The 16,772-nt window shown below is 40.2% G+C and overlaps 1 protein-coding gene across 1 annotated transcript in view; it reads left to right on the top strand.

Annotated features, from left to right (window-relative positions):
• The window catches only part of LOC132398695 (protein kinase C-binding protein NELL2-like), a 305,511-nt gene that overhangs the window by 53,913 nt on the left and 234,826 nt on the right, over nt 1–16,772 (top strand). Inside the window, exons 4-6 of the mRNA XM_059978482.1 lie at nt 11,802–11,975; nt 13,598–13,694; nt 16,650–16,722. Coding sequence (XP_059834465.1) covers nt 11,802–11,975; nt 13,598–13,694; nt 16,650–16,722 — 344 coding nt within the window. The remainder of the gene's footprint in view (nt 1–11,801; nt 11,976–13,597; nt 13,695–16,649; nt 16,723–16,772) is intronic.

Below are 16,772 nucleotides of genomic sequence, written 5' to 3'. Positions count from 1 at the left end.
TATAAACAGGAGATTTAAACTGTTTCATGGATGAACTGAAAGAAGTCATCCAGGTCCACCAAAACCTTTGGCACTATCTTTGATGTTTGCTCTATGGTCCTTTATTATGCAAAATACTAAACAATATATAATGGTACTGCAAACTATTTCAATTATCTCTGTCATACAGAATTTGATTCAAATCTCAAAGTCTTTTTTCACTATCGGTTCAATTTCCACCACTATATCCTTTCAAATATCTACTAATAGTCCAAAGGTACAGTTCCATTATTCAAATCACTTGGGGTTCATGCCATTTTGGTTCAATTTAATATTAAAATATTACATTTACCCGATATTGATTTACAAAGGTAGGCTGCCTACAAATTATGAATATTTATAAATGATATCCATCTCTGCATACTTTATATTTTTGTATTTGGCAGGAATAAAGATGCAAAGTAGAGGACATACAATTGAAGAAAGTCTTTGTTAAACCATTCATTTTCTGATATAAAATAGTATAATCATTAAAAAGGAGTGTGTTCAAATAATGAAGCAGATGTGGGAGAGTTTACATAGGAAGCTTCGAATCCTACAATTGATTGAGTGGGTAAAATTGGCAACTTATGAATGATTGTATGAAAAAATGGATATTGAAAAGTCATTACATAAAAAAGTAATAGCTATCTGGAATTGATCTCATTGGGAATGAGATGAATGGATCTCTTGGCCCACTTACATATACGATAATGAATGATTAGAATTGATTACTAACATAAAAATAGATACCTTGCAGAGATTATTTCAGATAAAATAATGGAAACCTAAGAGTGATTGCTTTGAGTATAATGGAAGTCCAAGAGTGTTTGCAAGGTGAATAATGGATACGCTGAACTGATTTTTATGAAGAATTATGGACTTACAGAGGTAGCTGCTGAGAGGTGGAAATACCTATTCCCAGTAAATCGGACATAATTGTCATTCTCTATAGCTTACTTTTATGTTTTGTATGGAAGTTCTTATTTAGCAACCTAAACATTAAAAAAAATTAAACATAAAACACAAATTTAAACTCATTCATTTAAACAATTTCATTATTGGGCCATAAATAATGGAAAGGTCACTGGGGAATTCACAAAAGGGGGATTATGTCCAATTTGAAATTCAACCGTAAGTTATAGGAGCAGAATTGGCCTTCCACAATGATTGATTAGGATGGCTCAACACATCGTTGGGACTCAGCTACCAAACTTGGAGACAATCAGCAACTCTCCAGCCCTATAGTGTGCTCGTAGTCATTAAAGACTCATTCCATCCCGGACACTGTCTTTTCAATCTCCTGCCATCTGGTAGGAGATACAGCAATGACAACACAGTTCCATTCCATTCTATTCATTTGGCTCATCAAATCTGCTCTGTCATTTCATCATGGCTGATCTACTTTCCCTCTCAGCCCCAATCTCCTGTCTTCTCCCCGTATCCCTGACGAATCAAGAATCTAACAACTCCTGCCTTAAATATGCCCAGTGGCTTGTCCTCCACAGTCACCAGTGACAACAGATTCTAAGGATTCCCCACTCTCTGGCTAAAGAAATTCCTCCTCATCTCTGTTCTAAATGGATACTCCTCTATCCTGAGATTGTGTCCTCCAGTCTTAGACTCCCCCACCATAGGAAACATCTTCTCCACAAACACTCTATCGAGGCCTTTCAACATTTGATAGGTTTCAATGATTTCCCCCGCCTCATTCATCTGAATTCTAGTGAGTATAGGCCCAGAGCCATCAAACACTTCTTATATGATAAGCCTCTCAATCCTGAAATCATTTTTCTGAACCTCTTTTGTACCCTCTCCAATTTCAGAGCATCCTTTCTGAGATAAGGGGCCCAAAATTGTGCACAATACTCCAGATGAGGCCTCCCCAGTGCCTTATAAAGCCTCAACATTACATCCTAGCTTTTATATTCCAGTCAATTAAAGATAAAATTGGTGCAAAATGTACAGCAATAGTCTTGGAATAATTTCCATAATAAATCATTAGACAGAGTTTATCTTATCTGGTATTTTGACTACCTCTCAATCACCCTGGGGTTGAAATTCAACCAAATGCAGGCAACAGAAGATAAAATAAAGACTAGAAATACTTGGGATGTTACTCAGAGTCCACAGAGAGAATCTGATAGGAGAACTTCTGGTAATTGCCCTCTCCCCTTCACCATTCCCCATTCCCATTTTGCTCTCTCACCTTATTTCCTTACCTGTCTATAACCTCCCTCTGTTGCTCCTCCCCTTCCCTTTCTTCTGTCATCTCCCATCAGATTCTCCCTTCTCCAACCCTTTATCTCTTTCACCAATCAACATCCCAACTCCTTACTTTATCCCCTCCTCCTCTCCTGGTTTCACCTATCACTGCAACCTTGTACTTCTTCCTTCCCTTCCCCCACCTTCTTACTGTGATTTCTAGTCTTTCTTCCCAGCCCTGATGAAGGGTCTTGACCTGAAATGTTGACTGTTTATTCCTCTCGATAAATGCTGCCTGGCCTGCTGAGTTACTCCAGCAATTTAAGTGTGTTGATTATATCAAAACTGGCTCGTTCAGATATGCTGCAATCTCTGGTTATCTGATATTGTTGAATTCAATGTTGTCATTAGGACCCCAATTTTATTTAAAATAAATGGTCTGTGGGCGAAGGCTTCTCCAGAAGATAAAGTGGTTCACATTCTTTTTGGTCCACTCTATCTTGTCGGTGTGTCATACTGAGGATTTCACAATCAAATCATTCCAAGAGATTTACAGTACCTTAACATCGCCATTTCAAGGATGTCAGGTGGAGATTCAAGTCTCCCAAATGAGGTGGAAGGTGCTCCTTCCCTCCACGAGCCAGCAGGTCACCCTTGGGCAAGGTGTAGCACCTGCTTAGCTGTCCCCACCCCCCGATCATGGTCACGTGAAGCCATAGGAAAAGGAGGTGGGTATCAAAAGTCTTGGTTATATGACCACTGACGCCAGGCAGATAATTACTGATGAGTATTGATAATGGCTGGGGTCACCCATCCTGTAAAGACACTGCCCAGCCAAAGGCAATGCTAAACTACTTCAGTGGAAAAATTTGCCAAGAACAATGATGGTTATGGAAAGACCATGATCAGCCACATCATACAACATGGCATATAATGATGATAATGACAATTGTCATGGTATAGATGGGGATAACCTGATCCATCCACTGTATAGATCAATCCTATTCACCGCCTCCTCAGATTTTTTGCTGTAAACCTGAAAACCCTACTTGTTTCTCTATTATCCTCACATATTTCTTTGTCTCACTAATTCTCTTACATCATCATTATCATTATGTGCTGTTTTGTATGACATGGGCAATGATTGGCTTCTATCTGTCTTTAATCTGATGGTTGACTATGGGTAAGACCCCTTTTACGCTGTTCATAGTCTTTTCTCTATTGATTACCATGATTGTTCTTGAAAAATTTTTCTACAGAAGTGTTTTGGCATTGTCTTCTTCTAGGTGGTGTCTTTACAAGACGGGTGAACTCAGCCATAATCAATTCTCTTCAGAGATTTTGCATTTGTACAGAGCCCTGGTGAGACCACACCTGGAGTATTGTGTACAGTTTTGGTCTCCAAGGTTAAGGAAGGACATCCTGGCTGTAGAGGAAGTGCAGCGTAGATTCACAAGGTTAATTCCTGGGATGTCCGGACTGTCTTACGCAGAGAGGTGAGAGAGACTGGGCTTGTACACGCTGGAATTAAGGAGATTAAGAGGGGATCTGATTGCAACATATAAGATTATTAAGGGATTGGACAAGATAGAGGCAGGAAATATGTTCCAGATGCTGGGAGAGTCCAGTACCAGAGGACATGGTTTGCGAATAAGGGGTAGGTCATTTAGGACAGAGTTAAGGAAAAACTTCTTCTCCCAGAGAGTTGTGGGGGTCTGGAATGCACTGCCTCAGAAGGCAGTGGAGGCCATTTCTCTGGATGCTTTCAAGAAGGAGCTAGATAGGTATCTTATGGATAGGGGAATCAAGGGATATGGGGACAAGGCAGAAACTGGGTATTAATAGTAGATGATCAGCCATGATCTCAGAATGGCGGTGCAGGCTCGAAGGGCCGAATGGTCTACTTCTGCACCTATTGTCTATTGTCTATTATCTGCCTGATTGTTATATACAGCCTTCTTATTTCTCTGCAGCTTAAATGTTAACATTAATTTCAAAGATACAAAGTACATTAAAGTACAAAGTATGTATGCAGTACATAACCCTGAAATTAAAGTACAAAGTATGTATGCAGTACATAACCCTGAAATTTGTCTTCCCACAGCCACAAAACAAAAGAAATACCATCGAACCCATTCAAAGAAAAATATCGAACCCTCAACACCCAAAAAAAGATACAAATTGCGCAAATGGCAAAAAGAAACAAGCAAAACATAGGATATAAAACACTAAACCACAAAGTCATCAAAGGAGCCTAAGCATATTCAGTTCAGCTCAGTTCACTTCAATCTAGCGTTGTGTTGTTTGCTATCTGCAGACGGCCCCGATCAAAGTCGTACAAAATAACGAAAAAGAGCGACCGAAAAACATCACAACATGAACAACCCAGTCCAATCCACGAATGGCATTGGTTAAACCAGGGGTGGCCAACCTTTTACATTCCATGCGTCAGATTTTTCATGCAGAGGTTCAGATGCGCCATACGATTCTTGTGAAAGTATGCTAATATAGATGTATTTAGCATCTTTACATGATAAATTGATTTAATATAAAAACAAGATAAACGTTACTCACCTTAATGAGACTTTTAAGAAATGTATTTTGTCTTTTGATTTCTTCCATTTTCTTAATCACATATTCTTTCTATAACTCAGACCCAAGCAACAGCTTCAGTTTTCCTTCTATTTCAGTCTGATGTTGTGTTTTATAGTGTCTGTTAAGATCGTGTCTTGTATTATATGAGAAAATGTTTTCACAAACAATGCACAATGGTTTTCCTGACGGACCCGCTATAAATAAGAACTCATTTTCCCACAGTTCATTGAATTCATGCTTACTATCACTTTCTGCTTTTCTTTTGCACTGTGATGGGTAACTGAACGTAAAAACAAGGTTTAATTTACGAAAAAGTACAGAACTGCAAATGTTCACAAAGGACAAACAAAGCACAAAGTAGTGCACGAGTGTCAATTGTAAACCACTGGCAAAAACCTGCGATGCACCACCAGTGCAGACGCCTGGTGCCTCAGGATCAAACAAGTATTAAACGTGAATGGAACAGTTATTGAACGACTGCAGAACAAAAGTCCTTCTTTCCTAGTTTGACTCATTGAACATTTTTAAAATTGAAAACAGATTAATGTGAAAAAAGATAACATTCGCCAAGAGATGTGTATGAAATAATAAAATTGCTAAAAATAATTGCTAAGTTTTAGATTTATTCTCAGAGAAACCCATTTCTAGCTCTAAGTTACTTGAATTCCTGTTACGGATTTTTTTTCTACAAATCGGTTTTTGGTTAATACTTCTGGCATGAGTAGGCTTACTTTTTTATTATTATCACCGGGGGGGGGGGGAATGCGCCACTTCTAATCATCCAATGCACCACTTCTGGCACATGCACCATAGGTTGGCCATCCCTGGATTAAACCTTGTCCAAGATCCAGTCCTCCATCCTCTGGCAGCATCGAGCCAGAGGGAGAGTGAGAGAGAAAGAAAGAAAAAAAACAACCAACCAACCTCAGGCACCAACCTTTGGTGGCGTTGAGCAAGAGGGAGAAAGAGATCATTTGTATGCAGGCACTGTCCACCTTTTCAGAATGGCAGGCTGTGACCAGTGGGGTACAGCAAGGCTCAGTGCTGTTTACAATATACATTAACGATTTAAATGAAGGGATTAAAAGTAACGTTAGCAAATTTGCAGATGACAAAGCTGGGTGGCAGTGTGAAATATGAGGAGGATGTTAGGAGAATGCAGGGTGACTTGGACAGGTTGGGTGAGTGGGCAGATGCAGTTTAATGTGGATATATGTGAGGTTATCCACTTTGGTGGAAAGAACAGGAAGGCAGATTACTATCTGAATGGAGTCAAGTTAGGAAAGGGGGAAGTACAATGAGATCTAGTTGTCCTTGTTCATCAGTCACTGAAAGTAAGCATGCAGGTACAGCAGGCAGTGAAGAAAGCTAATGGCATGTTGGCCTTCATAACAAGGGGATTTGAGTATAGGAGCAAAGAGGTCCTTCTGCAGTTGTACAGGGCCCTGGTGAGACCACAGCTGGACTATTGTGTGCAGTTTTGATCTCCAAATTTGAGGAAGGACATTTTTGCTATTGAGGGAGTGCAGCGTAGATTCACGAGGTTAATTCTCGAGATGGCGAGACTGTCATGTGTCGAAAGATTGGAGCGATTGGGCGTGTATACACTGAAATTTAGAAGGATGAGAGGGGATCTGATTGAAACATATAAGATTATTAAGGGATTGGACATGCTAGAGGCAGGAAACATGTTCCCGATGTTAGAGGAGTCCAGAACCAGAGGCCACAGTTTAAGAATAAGGGGCAGGCCATTTAGAATGGAGTTCAGGAAAAACTTTTCACCCAGAGAGTTGTGGATCTATGGAATGCTCTGCCTCAGAAGGCAGTGGAGGCCAATTCTCTGGATGCTTTCAAGAAAGAGTTAGATAGAGCTCTTAAAGATAGCAGAGTCAAGGGATATGGGGAGAAGGCAGGAACGGAGTTCTGGTTGTGGATAATCAGCCATTATCACATTGAATGGCAGTGCTGGCTCAAAGGGCTGAATGGCCTACTCCTGCACCTATTGTCTATTCCTCTGGGACAGAGCGAGAGAGAAAGAGAGAGAGAGATCGATCACTCAGGCACTTTCCTCCGGAACAGCAGTGAGAGGGAGATAGAGACCAGTCTGAGTCATAACTGCACTCTGCATAAAATCTTTACTTCTCACATCGTTCTTGTATACTGTATTAGAGTGCAGTATTGAGAATATTGTTACAGAACTTTTTGACCGTATTTTTCAAATGCTATTTTAATGAGTCAGAAATGAACATGACATTTTGAAAATTTTAAGTATATTTGTGGGGGAAGTGTGGCTTTAAGCAGATTAACCTTGTAGTCTTAATCCATTCAATGGATCCATTGGATAATTTGTAAGGATTAGTCTGGTTTGCTTTGAGATTGAGAACATAATCAAACTCTACAAATTAGGATCATGGCACGGAGTAGATATGGTCATGACTGTTATGATCTGACACAGTGTACTGTTTTTATCATGACCTTTAATTTACTGAGAGAAACCTCCAGTGATTCACCAGGTGACATTTCAAGCTGGTAAAATTTCAAATTAAAACCAATGTAAGACCAATTCTGTGATGTTTCTCTGTCACCATAGCGAGATAGTCAGACTGTCTTTCAAGAGGGTGAATCCCTGCAAGGCCACATAACAGCCCTCACAGAGGGATCAGAAGTGTGAAGAGTTCCTGGGTCTCTGAGGATCTATCCTGGGGCCAACATATCGACACAACTCAGGAGGAGATTGAGGAGATTTGGTATATCACTAAGGACACTCAGAAACTTCTACAGATAATCCCTGGAGAGCATATTCTGACTGACTGCATCAGCATCTGGTATTAGGCTGGATGGCTACTGTACAGGATCGAAGTAATCTGCGGAGAGATGTAAACTTAGTCAGCTCCATCGTGAGCACTATTCTCTGTAGTATCGAGGACATCTTCAAGGAGTGATGTCTCAAAGAGATGCTGTCCATCAGTAAAGACCCCCATTACCCAGGACATGCCCTGTTTGCATTGCTACCCTCAGGGAGGAGGTACAGGAGCCTGAAAGCACACACTCAACGATTCAGGAATAGGTTCTTCCCCTCTGCCATCTGATTTCTGAAAGGACATTGAACCGATGAACACTACCTCACTACTTTTTTTTGCACTACTAATTAAATGTGACTATGTTATATGTAAGGTAATTCAGTTTTTAAATTATTATTATTATGTATTGCAATGTACTGCTGCTGCAAAGACAACAAATCTCACAACATATGTCAGTGATATTAAATCTGATTCAGATTCAGACATTGTCAGAGATTGGTTTGTGTCATCAAATCAAGTTTTATCTTAGATTTAATTGCTGCTGAAACTTACACCAGCACTATTGATACAGTGATCAGCCTCCTAACCTTCAGCTTTTATAAACCTTAATTCACCTGGAAATCTGCAGGCAATTTAAGGATGCATTCTGTATCACGTGTAGCCTTGTGTAGAACTATTAAATAATTCTGTTGGGTACAAGTTTTCTGGGAGCATGGGGTACTGTGTTCTTAATTGCTACGTTGATCACGGCATGTGTGCTTTAATCCAAGCCTGCCATCTGGTTGTGCAAAATAACCATGTTAGCGTGTTTGCATTTCAATGTCAGGTTGGCTGGATGTGAGTACAATTGGTAATCAATATTTCCACATACCAATGACCAAATTTTATCTGTTCTGTTTTCCAACACTATTGATTTGAAATTGTGATTGAAGCTTTGAATTCCTTAAAGATACCCTAATTATGTAACCACTTCCACCGCACTTTACTCCCGAATTGTCTAAATCTGGTTCCTTGTCCTTGTTACCCCAGCTAATTCAGCTAGAATGACCTCTCAATATTTAGAGTTATCCTCAAGAAGTCTCATCGCTTATCAAAATCAGGATCAGAATTAATATCACCAGCATATATTGTGAAATTTGTTTTCTTTCCAGCTGCAGTACACTGCAATACATAATAGAAAAAAATGAATTAACCTAAGTAAGTATATGTTAAATAGTTAAATTAAATACATAGCATAAAAATAAAAATAAAAAGTAGTGAGGTAGTGTTCATCGGTTGAAAGTTCATTCAGAAATTGGATGGCAGAGGGGAAGAAGCTGTTCCTGAATCATTGAGTGTGTACCTTTGGGGTCCTATACTTTCTCCCTGATGATAGCAATGAGAAGATGGCATGCCCTGGGTGATGGGGTCCTTAAGGTTCAAAGGTTCATTTTATTGTCAATGCATGCATGTACAATACAATTCTGGTATTATTCTTCTCCAGATAGCCACAAAATACAGGAAGGCCATGGGTGCTGATGAAAGAAAAGACGTCAACTCCACCCCCCGACATGAAAAAGAAAAGAAACAAAACTCGCTGACCCCTAATTCTCCCTCCTACAGTATAAAACAGCCACAATAACATTCCCCAACCCCCTCACTCGCAGAAAAGAACAGTGACAGTAGAACTAAACCCTCAACACCCCCCACACACAAAAATTAACAGATCACCCACCCGCCAATCGGCCACAAGAAAGAAAGCATGGAAAAATTGAAGGAAACCGATATAAAGTACACACCCATATTCACTTAAATCTCAGAATATGGGAAACATCTTTTCGTCTGCATATGAGGAAAGCAGCTGCACAAACTCAATCCTTCCTTAAATGTAACCACCACCAATCTGGGCCAAATGCATCGATCTGTGTCCGATCCAGGTCGAATGTGCTAATTCAGCTGCTGACTGTCTCTGATGGGAGCTATTGCTGACGCCATCTACATTCACCTCGATGTTTTGGTCTTCTTTGCTGCTTTGAGATGGAGTCGTTCATGACCCTGTGCCTCGTCTTGGTCTTTTCCATGAGCCAAGTTGTAGTTCTCCACACTTTTTGGCCCCCATCTGTAACTCCCTGAAGCAGTTCTCCCGATACAGCAGAGTGCTAGATCCTTCGATCAAGTTCCAAAGTATATGCCACAGGTCCCAACAGCTTCCATAACACAAACAAAACAAAAAGAACAAGCAGAAGGTGTGGAAAATGTGAAATAATTGGATAGATTTGCTATCTGCAAGCTGTCACCTGAGGGATTGTTGTTTGCTGGTGTGATCTTGACCTTAATGATGGATGCTGCCTTTTTGAGGCATCGCTCCTTGAAGATGTGCCGGATACTACGGAGGCCATCACCCATGATGGAGCTGACTGAGTTTACAACTCTCTGCAGCTTATTTCAATCCTGTGCAGTAACCCCCCCCCCCCCATACCAGATGGTGATGCAGCCAATTAGAATGCTCTCCACAGTATAGTTGTAGAAATTTGCGAGCATCTTTGGTGACAGATCAAATCTCTTCATCTCCTAATGAAATATAGCCTACCCTCATTCCTCTCCTTTCATCTCTTCTTTGAAGAAAAAGGTACAACTAATATAGGGTTACACACACAACATGCTGGAGGAAATCAAAAGTTAGGTAGCACCTATAGAAGGGACTAAACAGTCCATGTTTTGTGCTTTCATCAGTACAGGTGTTCCCCCCTCTTTAAAAAGGTAGAGCCTTCCTATGAAACCTTTCTTAAGCTGAACTGGCATAAAGTGAAGAACCATTAATTTATCTGTAAAAAAATTTCATAAAAGCGAAAATCCTCTGTAATGTGAAAACAGGTTACTAATGTAGGTCTTTTGTAAAAGTGAGGTGGCGTAAAATGAACATTCGTAAAGCAGGGGACATCTGTGTTGGAAAAGAAGGGAGAAGAAGCCAGAATAAGAAAGTGGGAGGAGGTGAGGGAGTAGAAGCTGGCAGATAATAAGTGAGACCAGGTGAGGGGTAAGATTGGTAAGTGGAGGGGGGGGGTGATAGGTGGAAAAGATAAAGAGCTGAAGAAAAAGTAATCTGATGGGAGAGGACAGTGAACCATGGAAGAAAGGGAAGGAGGAGCAGAAACAGATGGAGGTTATGGCCGGGAGAGGAGAAGAGAAGGAGTGAGAGGTGAACTAGAATAGGGAATGGGAAAACGAGCAAAGACGTGAGGGGTGGGGGAAGAGATTACTGGAAATTGGAGAAATTGATGAACCCTTCATTTTGTTGTTATTGCTGAGAAACCAGGATTAAAGCTAATGTCAAAAAGTGAAGAAGAAAGGATAATTATTGAATTGATAGTGCAAAATAAGATGTTTAAAAAATTAAAAGCATAGGTTATTGGTTTTAATAAAAGCTAAGGTGTTTGAGGAATATTAGTAATTATGTGTATAAAAAAGTGTTTACTTATTTCTGGTTTCAACGCAGTGAATGAATTGCATCATGCGAAAGATTTTTAGAGATTTGAAGAATCTGCCACAGATTCCCAGGAAAGATGCTGATAGCCTGTTTCTTGGTATCCAGAACTAGGAAGCCTTGTCTCTGGGCAGGGGATAAGTCCTTTACAGATTGTTTTATTTTTTATTTAGACATGCAGAATAGTAACAAACCCTTTTGGTTCAAAGAGCCTCATACTGCCCAATTACATCCAGTGACTAATTAATTTATTAACATGTATGTCTTTGGAAAGTGGGAGGAACCCAGAGCACCTGGAGGAAAGTCCATGTGGCCACAGGGAGAACATACTAACTCATTACAGACAGCGGCAGAATTAACCCAGATTGCTCGTATTGTAATAGTGTTACACTAAACTATGATGCTAGCAAGCCATTCAAAAAAAAACCCAGAAGGATTAAAATCAACACACACAAAGTAATGGAGGAGTTCAGCAGGTCAGGCAGAACCTATGAAAATGAATAATGTTTCAGTCAATGTTTCAGTGTTATGAAGAGAGCTGTAAATATTCAGGATTCATTACCTCAGGATTTTGAATGCTTGGTATAGTAAACATTGATGATGATAGCTTTGATAGGTGACATAGATATGGAGCTGCAAAGTGGATTTGATTAGCACGGTAGGTTTGAGTGACAACGTGGCCTGATCTCACTTCCATCTCTTATATTTGTTCTTGCTAGGTACCTGGAGGTGGAGAGCAGTGGCCATCGGAATGAAGTGCGTTTTCATTATCGATCTGGGAGCCGTCAGTCTCACACAGAGGTGTTCCCGTACGCCTTGGCAGATGGCCAGTGGCACCGAGTTGCCTTAGTCGTTAGTGCATCCCATTTGATTTTATACGTGGACTGTAACAAGTAAGTGATCTCCTTAATCAAAAATGTTTTTCAGGGACCAATGAAATAAGGAAAATGGAACTGCACTACCCATTCTGTGTTAACTATTCTGAGAACTGGTGATACGCTGAATCCCAAAAGTAGCTGTTTCCCACCGGAATCAAATTTGTGCTTTGATCAATTTTCTAACATAGATTTCCATTTTTACTAAATATATTCTTATTATACTTACAGCCAATTATACCACTGATGTTTGGGCAGCAGTGAGGGTCTTCCATTTCTGTTGATGTTGAGGGCTTCCTTCATTGTGTCAGTAGTTTCCTCTCGGTTTTCACTACTATCAGTCATGCAAGTCCCGGATGGAGACTCAGGAATACCGTCACACTCAGATGTAGAAGGATTCTCCATTGCTGTTTCCATAACAAATTTGTTTTACCAGTCAGGGATGTTAGCCCTGAGCTGAACCCCAGTACCTGGAGGTCCGGTGGACCACTCTTAGTCTGACCTCTACCCTTTGACCTGTTTAGCATGGGTGACCCAAAGCACAAGGCCCTGATTCTAGACAACATAGCTCTCTGGGTCATTGAGGTATGCAAGCCTCCTGACCTTATGACGAGGTTGTGGTCCTTTTGGAGGATGATATTATTATAGATAATGCATTTCACTTTGAAATGGACAATTCCTCATTGGGATGAAATTGAAGGAACAGTTAAAATTGCTCCACCAACAACAACCAAAGTGAATGTAGAACTCATATCAGTCAGTGAGTTTGCACAATATTTACTAAACTATTTGCTAAAATAAATATGCAAAAATTATGACACCTGTAAAATCTTTCTTGGAAGAAATCATGCATTCTGTAATTAAATTTTTCCTTATTTCAAAATGTGGCAGAACTCATTTTTGGCCCTGTTGCATTGCATGAGAATTTTCTTGTAAGTCTTCTTGGCCTCTATAGCCCCAGTCTTTGGATTCTGAATGACAAGTCCCAGCAAATATCTAGATCAGTCTGGTATGTAACACTGAAGCTACCATGTTCCCACGTTTAACTGGTCTTTTTCTTTATTAGATTGGGAAGTAGAAGACACTTTTAAAGATAGCTTGATGAATTATGTGGCTTTCATGACAATAACCAAATATAAATGATTAAAAACACATTAACCCAGATGAAAAAAATTAAATAGTAGCTCTTGTCTGAGATTTCTTAATTATTATGAAATGCTATTCTTATTGGTGTTTTAACTTGTATCATCCTTTAAAAACACAAACTTAGCTCTTAACATTTCAAGTTAAATTTCAGGTTTACTTGTCATTTAACCACACAGGAATACCCATGAATACAAGTACTAACACACTAAAATACTGTTACAGCTCAGGAAACCATTTGGAGGATCCTTAGTATTGGAAAATATCAGGGCAAATATGCATCCTTAATGAACTATACTCTCTTGTTACACATTTTCAGAATCAGGTTTAATATCACCGGCATATATACTGCAATTTGTTGTCTCTGCGTCAGCACTACAGTGCAATACATAATAGTAAAAAAAAAAGAATTGTAATATATATATAATAGTTAATAGTTCTATAGGATTCTAGAATGAATTCCATGACAGAAGTATTACTTTGTTTCCTGTATTCAGGATTTATGAGCGACTTATTGAAAGGCCATATATAGACATTCCAACCGGCTCAACACTTTGGTTAGGACAAAGAAATAATGTACACGGCCTTTTCAAAGTAAGTGACTATTGTAATGTGGGATTCATTTATTGCAACACTAATTTTGATGTATGGATCTGTTGTTTGGAAATGTTACGCTTTTTTTGAACTATAGAATTCAAATATGTCTTAATTTTTTTTAGACATAGACCATTGAAAACTGTTGGCATATTTTGCAATTTAGTCTCAACTGAACCAACATCAGTAAATTGCTAGGTTTTTCAGACAATTGAGCCAGAAAAGTAAAATGCCTTTACAGTGTTGCTTTCCAGCCATGCAGAGTTACAATCAGCGGTCACTTTATTAGACACCCCCTGTACATAATAAAGTGGCCACCCAGTCTATGTCTGCTGATGTAGCCCATCCACTTCAAGGGTTGACGTGTTGCACATTCAGAGATGCTTTCCTGACACTATCATTCTAATGTGTGGTTATCTGTGTTATTGCCATCTTCATGTCAGCTTGAACCAGTCTGGCCATTCTCCTCTGACCTTTCTCATTAACCAAGGCATTTTTACCCACAAAACTTCTGCTCACTGGATGCTTTTCTGTTTTTCACTGCATTTACTGTCATTTCTAGAGAGTGTTATGTGTGAACATAACAGGAGATTCATCATACCAGAAGATCAGCCCTATCTGAGATACTCAAACCACCCTGTCTGGCACCAACAATCAGGCACCAACAATCATTCCATGATCAAAGTCACTTAGGTCACATTTCTTCCCCATTCTGATGTTTGATCTGAACAACAACTGAACTCCTTGACCATGTCTGTATGCTTCTATGCATTGAGTTGCTGCCACATGTTTGGCTGATTAGGTATTTGCATTAATAAGCAGGTGTACAGGTGTACCTAATAAAGTGGCCACTGAGTGTATTTCTAGCTTGCAGAACTATATTTAATTGCTTAGCAATTCTTCAGTTACACTGTGATTGTCCAATTCAAAACAGAGCTATGGGTGTGCCTGGATATTTGCATGAGTAGATAATCTTCCAAATACTTGACAACCAAATTATTAGCTAGCATTCTTTAACATGAGTGGAGATTACTCATATTTTGCTTTGACATTAATAATCAAATAGGAATTTTGTGGACTGTGACACCATTGTTCTGCATTTCCCCTCACCTCTATTTCCCACTCTGACCTATTACCTCTTCTCACCTGCCTATTACTTCCCCCTGGGTCCCCTCTTCCTTCCATTTCTCCTATGGTCCACTCTCCTCTCCTATCAGATTCCTTCTTCTCTAGCTAGCCCTTGATCTTTTCCAGACACCTGGCTTCACCTATCACTTTTCAGCTAGCCTCCTTCAACTCCCCCACCTTTTTATTCTAGCATCTCCCCCTCCCTTCTCAGTGCTGAGTTCCTCCAGTATTTGCATGAATCCTATTTTAACTTCTATTAATTCAACAGCATTTTTATCAGCATGGTAAAATTAGAGATTGAACAGAGAGTTGGACTATATACTTGTTTTTGTTTACTTGTGGAGTTCAAGGTGAAAGAGTCGGACTGACTAAACTCCTTTTTTAAAACTTCACGTTGAGCGTAGGATGCAGTGGATGGTCTTTCCTGAAATGATGCAAATCTCAAAAATCCCGAAGATGAGGCCATCAGCAATGCTAGTGAGCCTTTGACATTAGTTTTTGCAGACTCCAACAGAGCAGCCTATTAGAATAAAAATGAAAACTCACCCAAAGTTTATCTGATAGAAATGAAGCACCTTAAAACTGGAGATCCACCTGTGAGCCGATCCCTTCCTGCTATCGAACTCTTCAGCATGAGACTGTCTTTCAGAAGCTGAGCTCAGTGTGTGTCTGTCAGCAACCTTGGAGAGCTTTTCTCTAGATTGTATCCTCCGAAAGGCAGGTTCCAATGTCATCAGACTCTCAGAAAATTGTCCTCCACTGCCCCACCAGGTCAGTTAACTTCTGCTGACCCTGGCCTTGGCCCAGAAAAATGATCCATTTAGTGCTGCTGTACTTCTGGTCAGAATTTCTAGAAGCAGAACTTAGGTATTGAACAATGATGTGTTATCCTCTGTCACGAGCCCTCAGAACTGTATATTAGCAATAAGGGTGCTTATTATTGACTTGACTATTACCCAAAATTCTGGAGAGTGAGGCCTCCATTGGTCAGCGTCGACCATGGATGTTGCATCATTGCTGTTTAGATACACAAGCCCGGGCAGTATGATATGGAGAGCAAGCTGTTGCTTATGTAGTAGGGTCCTCTCTCCACACATCTGATGAACCCAAAGGAACGGCAGAGACCGTTGCAGTACCAGCAGCATTGCTGGAGTTGTCAGACAGCATTGAACTCAATGCAGAACTGCTTTAGGTGTCCCCAGCTCTGGATTTTTTCCTCAGGATTTACTCCTGAAACCTACCCCATGAATGGGTGTAGCTGAAAGGCAGCAGAGGTTTGAGATCAGAGTTTTCCTTCTCCTAGATGAGCTGCCTACCATGGCTGACAAGCCCCATCTGCTGGAAGCAATTGGTTTTAAGGTGCTAGTAACCCACCTTTGCCCCTTCTCCTGTCAGTAGAAATGGTTCCGCTGACTTATCAACTAAGCCACATGTTAAGGCCAGGAGATGAACTTGGTTACGAGAGGCTATTTGAGGTGCAAGCCATTGGGAACATTTAGTAGGTAGTGGGAGCTTGTCCCCATTACCACTCTCAGCTCTAACAACATTAAGGAACCATACTCTGGAAAGTATAGACTCTTTCTCTCTCATAAGGAGACCAAACCTATGTAAAACCTTCTAAGTGTGGACTTCACTAAAGTCATGCACAGTTGTGTCAAGTATTCTCTTTTGTTGTATCTCTGAGAACCAAACCAGCAGCCCATAGGCACAGGATATACAGTAGAGGAATCTGTTGATAGTCTGCTGTGCTGTCCATAGGAATGTGATATACAACAGAGGATGTTCTGCTGTGCTTACATCCAATTCTGAGACTTTCTCTTTCTACAGGGTGTGATGCAGGATGTGCGGATTCTTGCGATGCCACAAGGATATATCACTCAATGCCCAGACCTCAATCGAAGTACGTTTAATGATTCCATTAACTGTATATGTAAATGTGAAAATGTATAG

The sequence above is a fragment of the Hypanus sabinus genome, chromosome 8 (genome assembly GCF_030144855.1).
Source record: "Hypanus sabinus isolate sHypSab1 chromosome 8, sHypSab1.hap1, whole genome shotgun sequence".
In the NCBI taxonomy this organism is placed as follows: Eukaryota; Metazoa; Chordata; class Chondrichthyes; order Myliobatiformes; family Dasyatidae; genus Hypanus; species Hypanus sabinus.
This window is presented reverse-complemented; position numbering and strand designations above follow the sequence as displayed.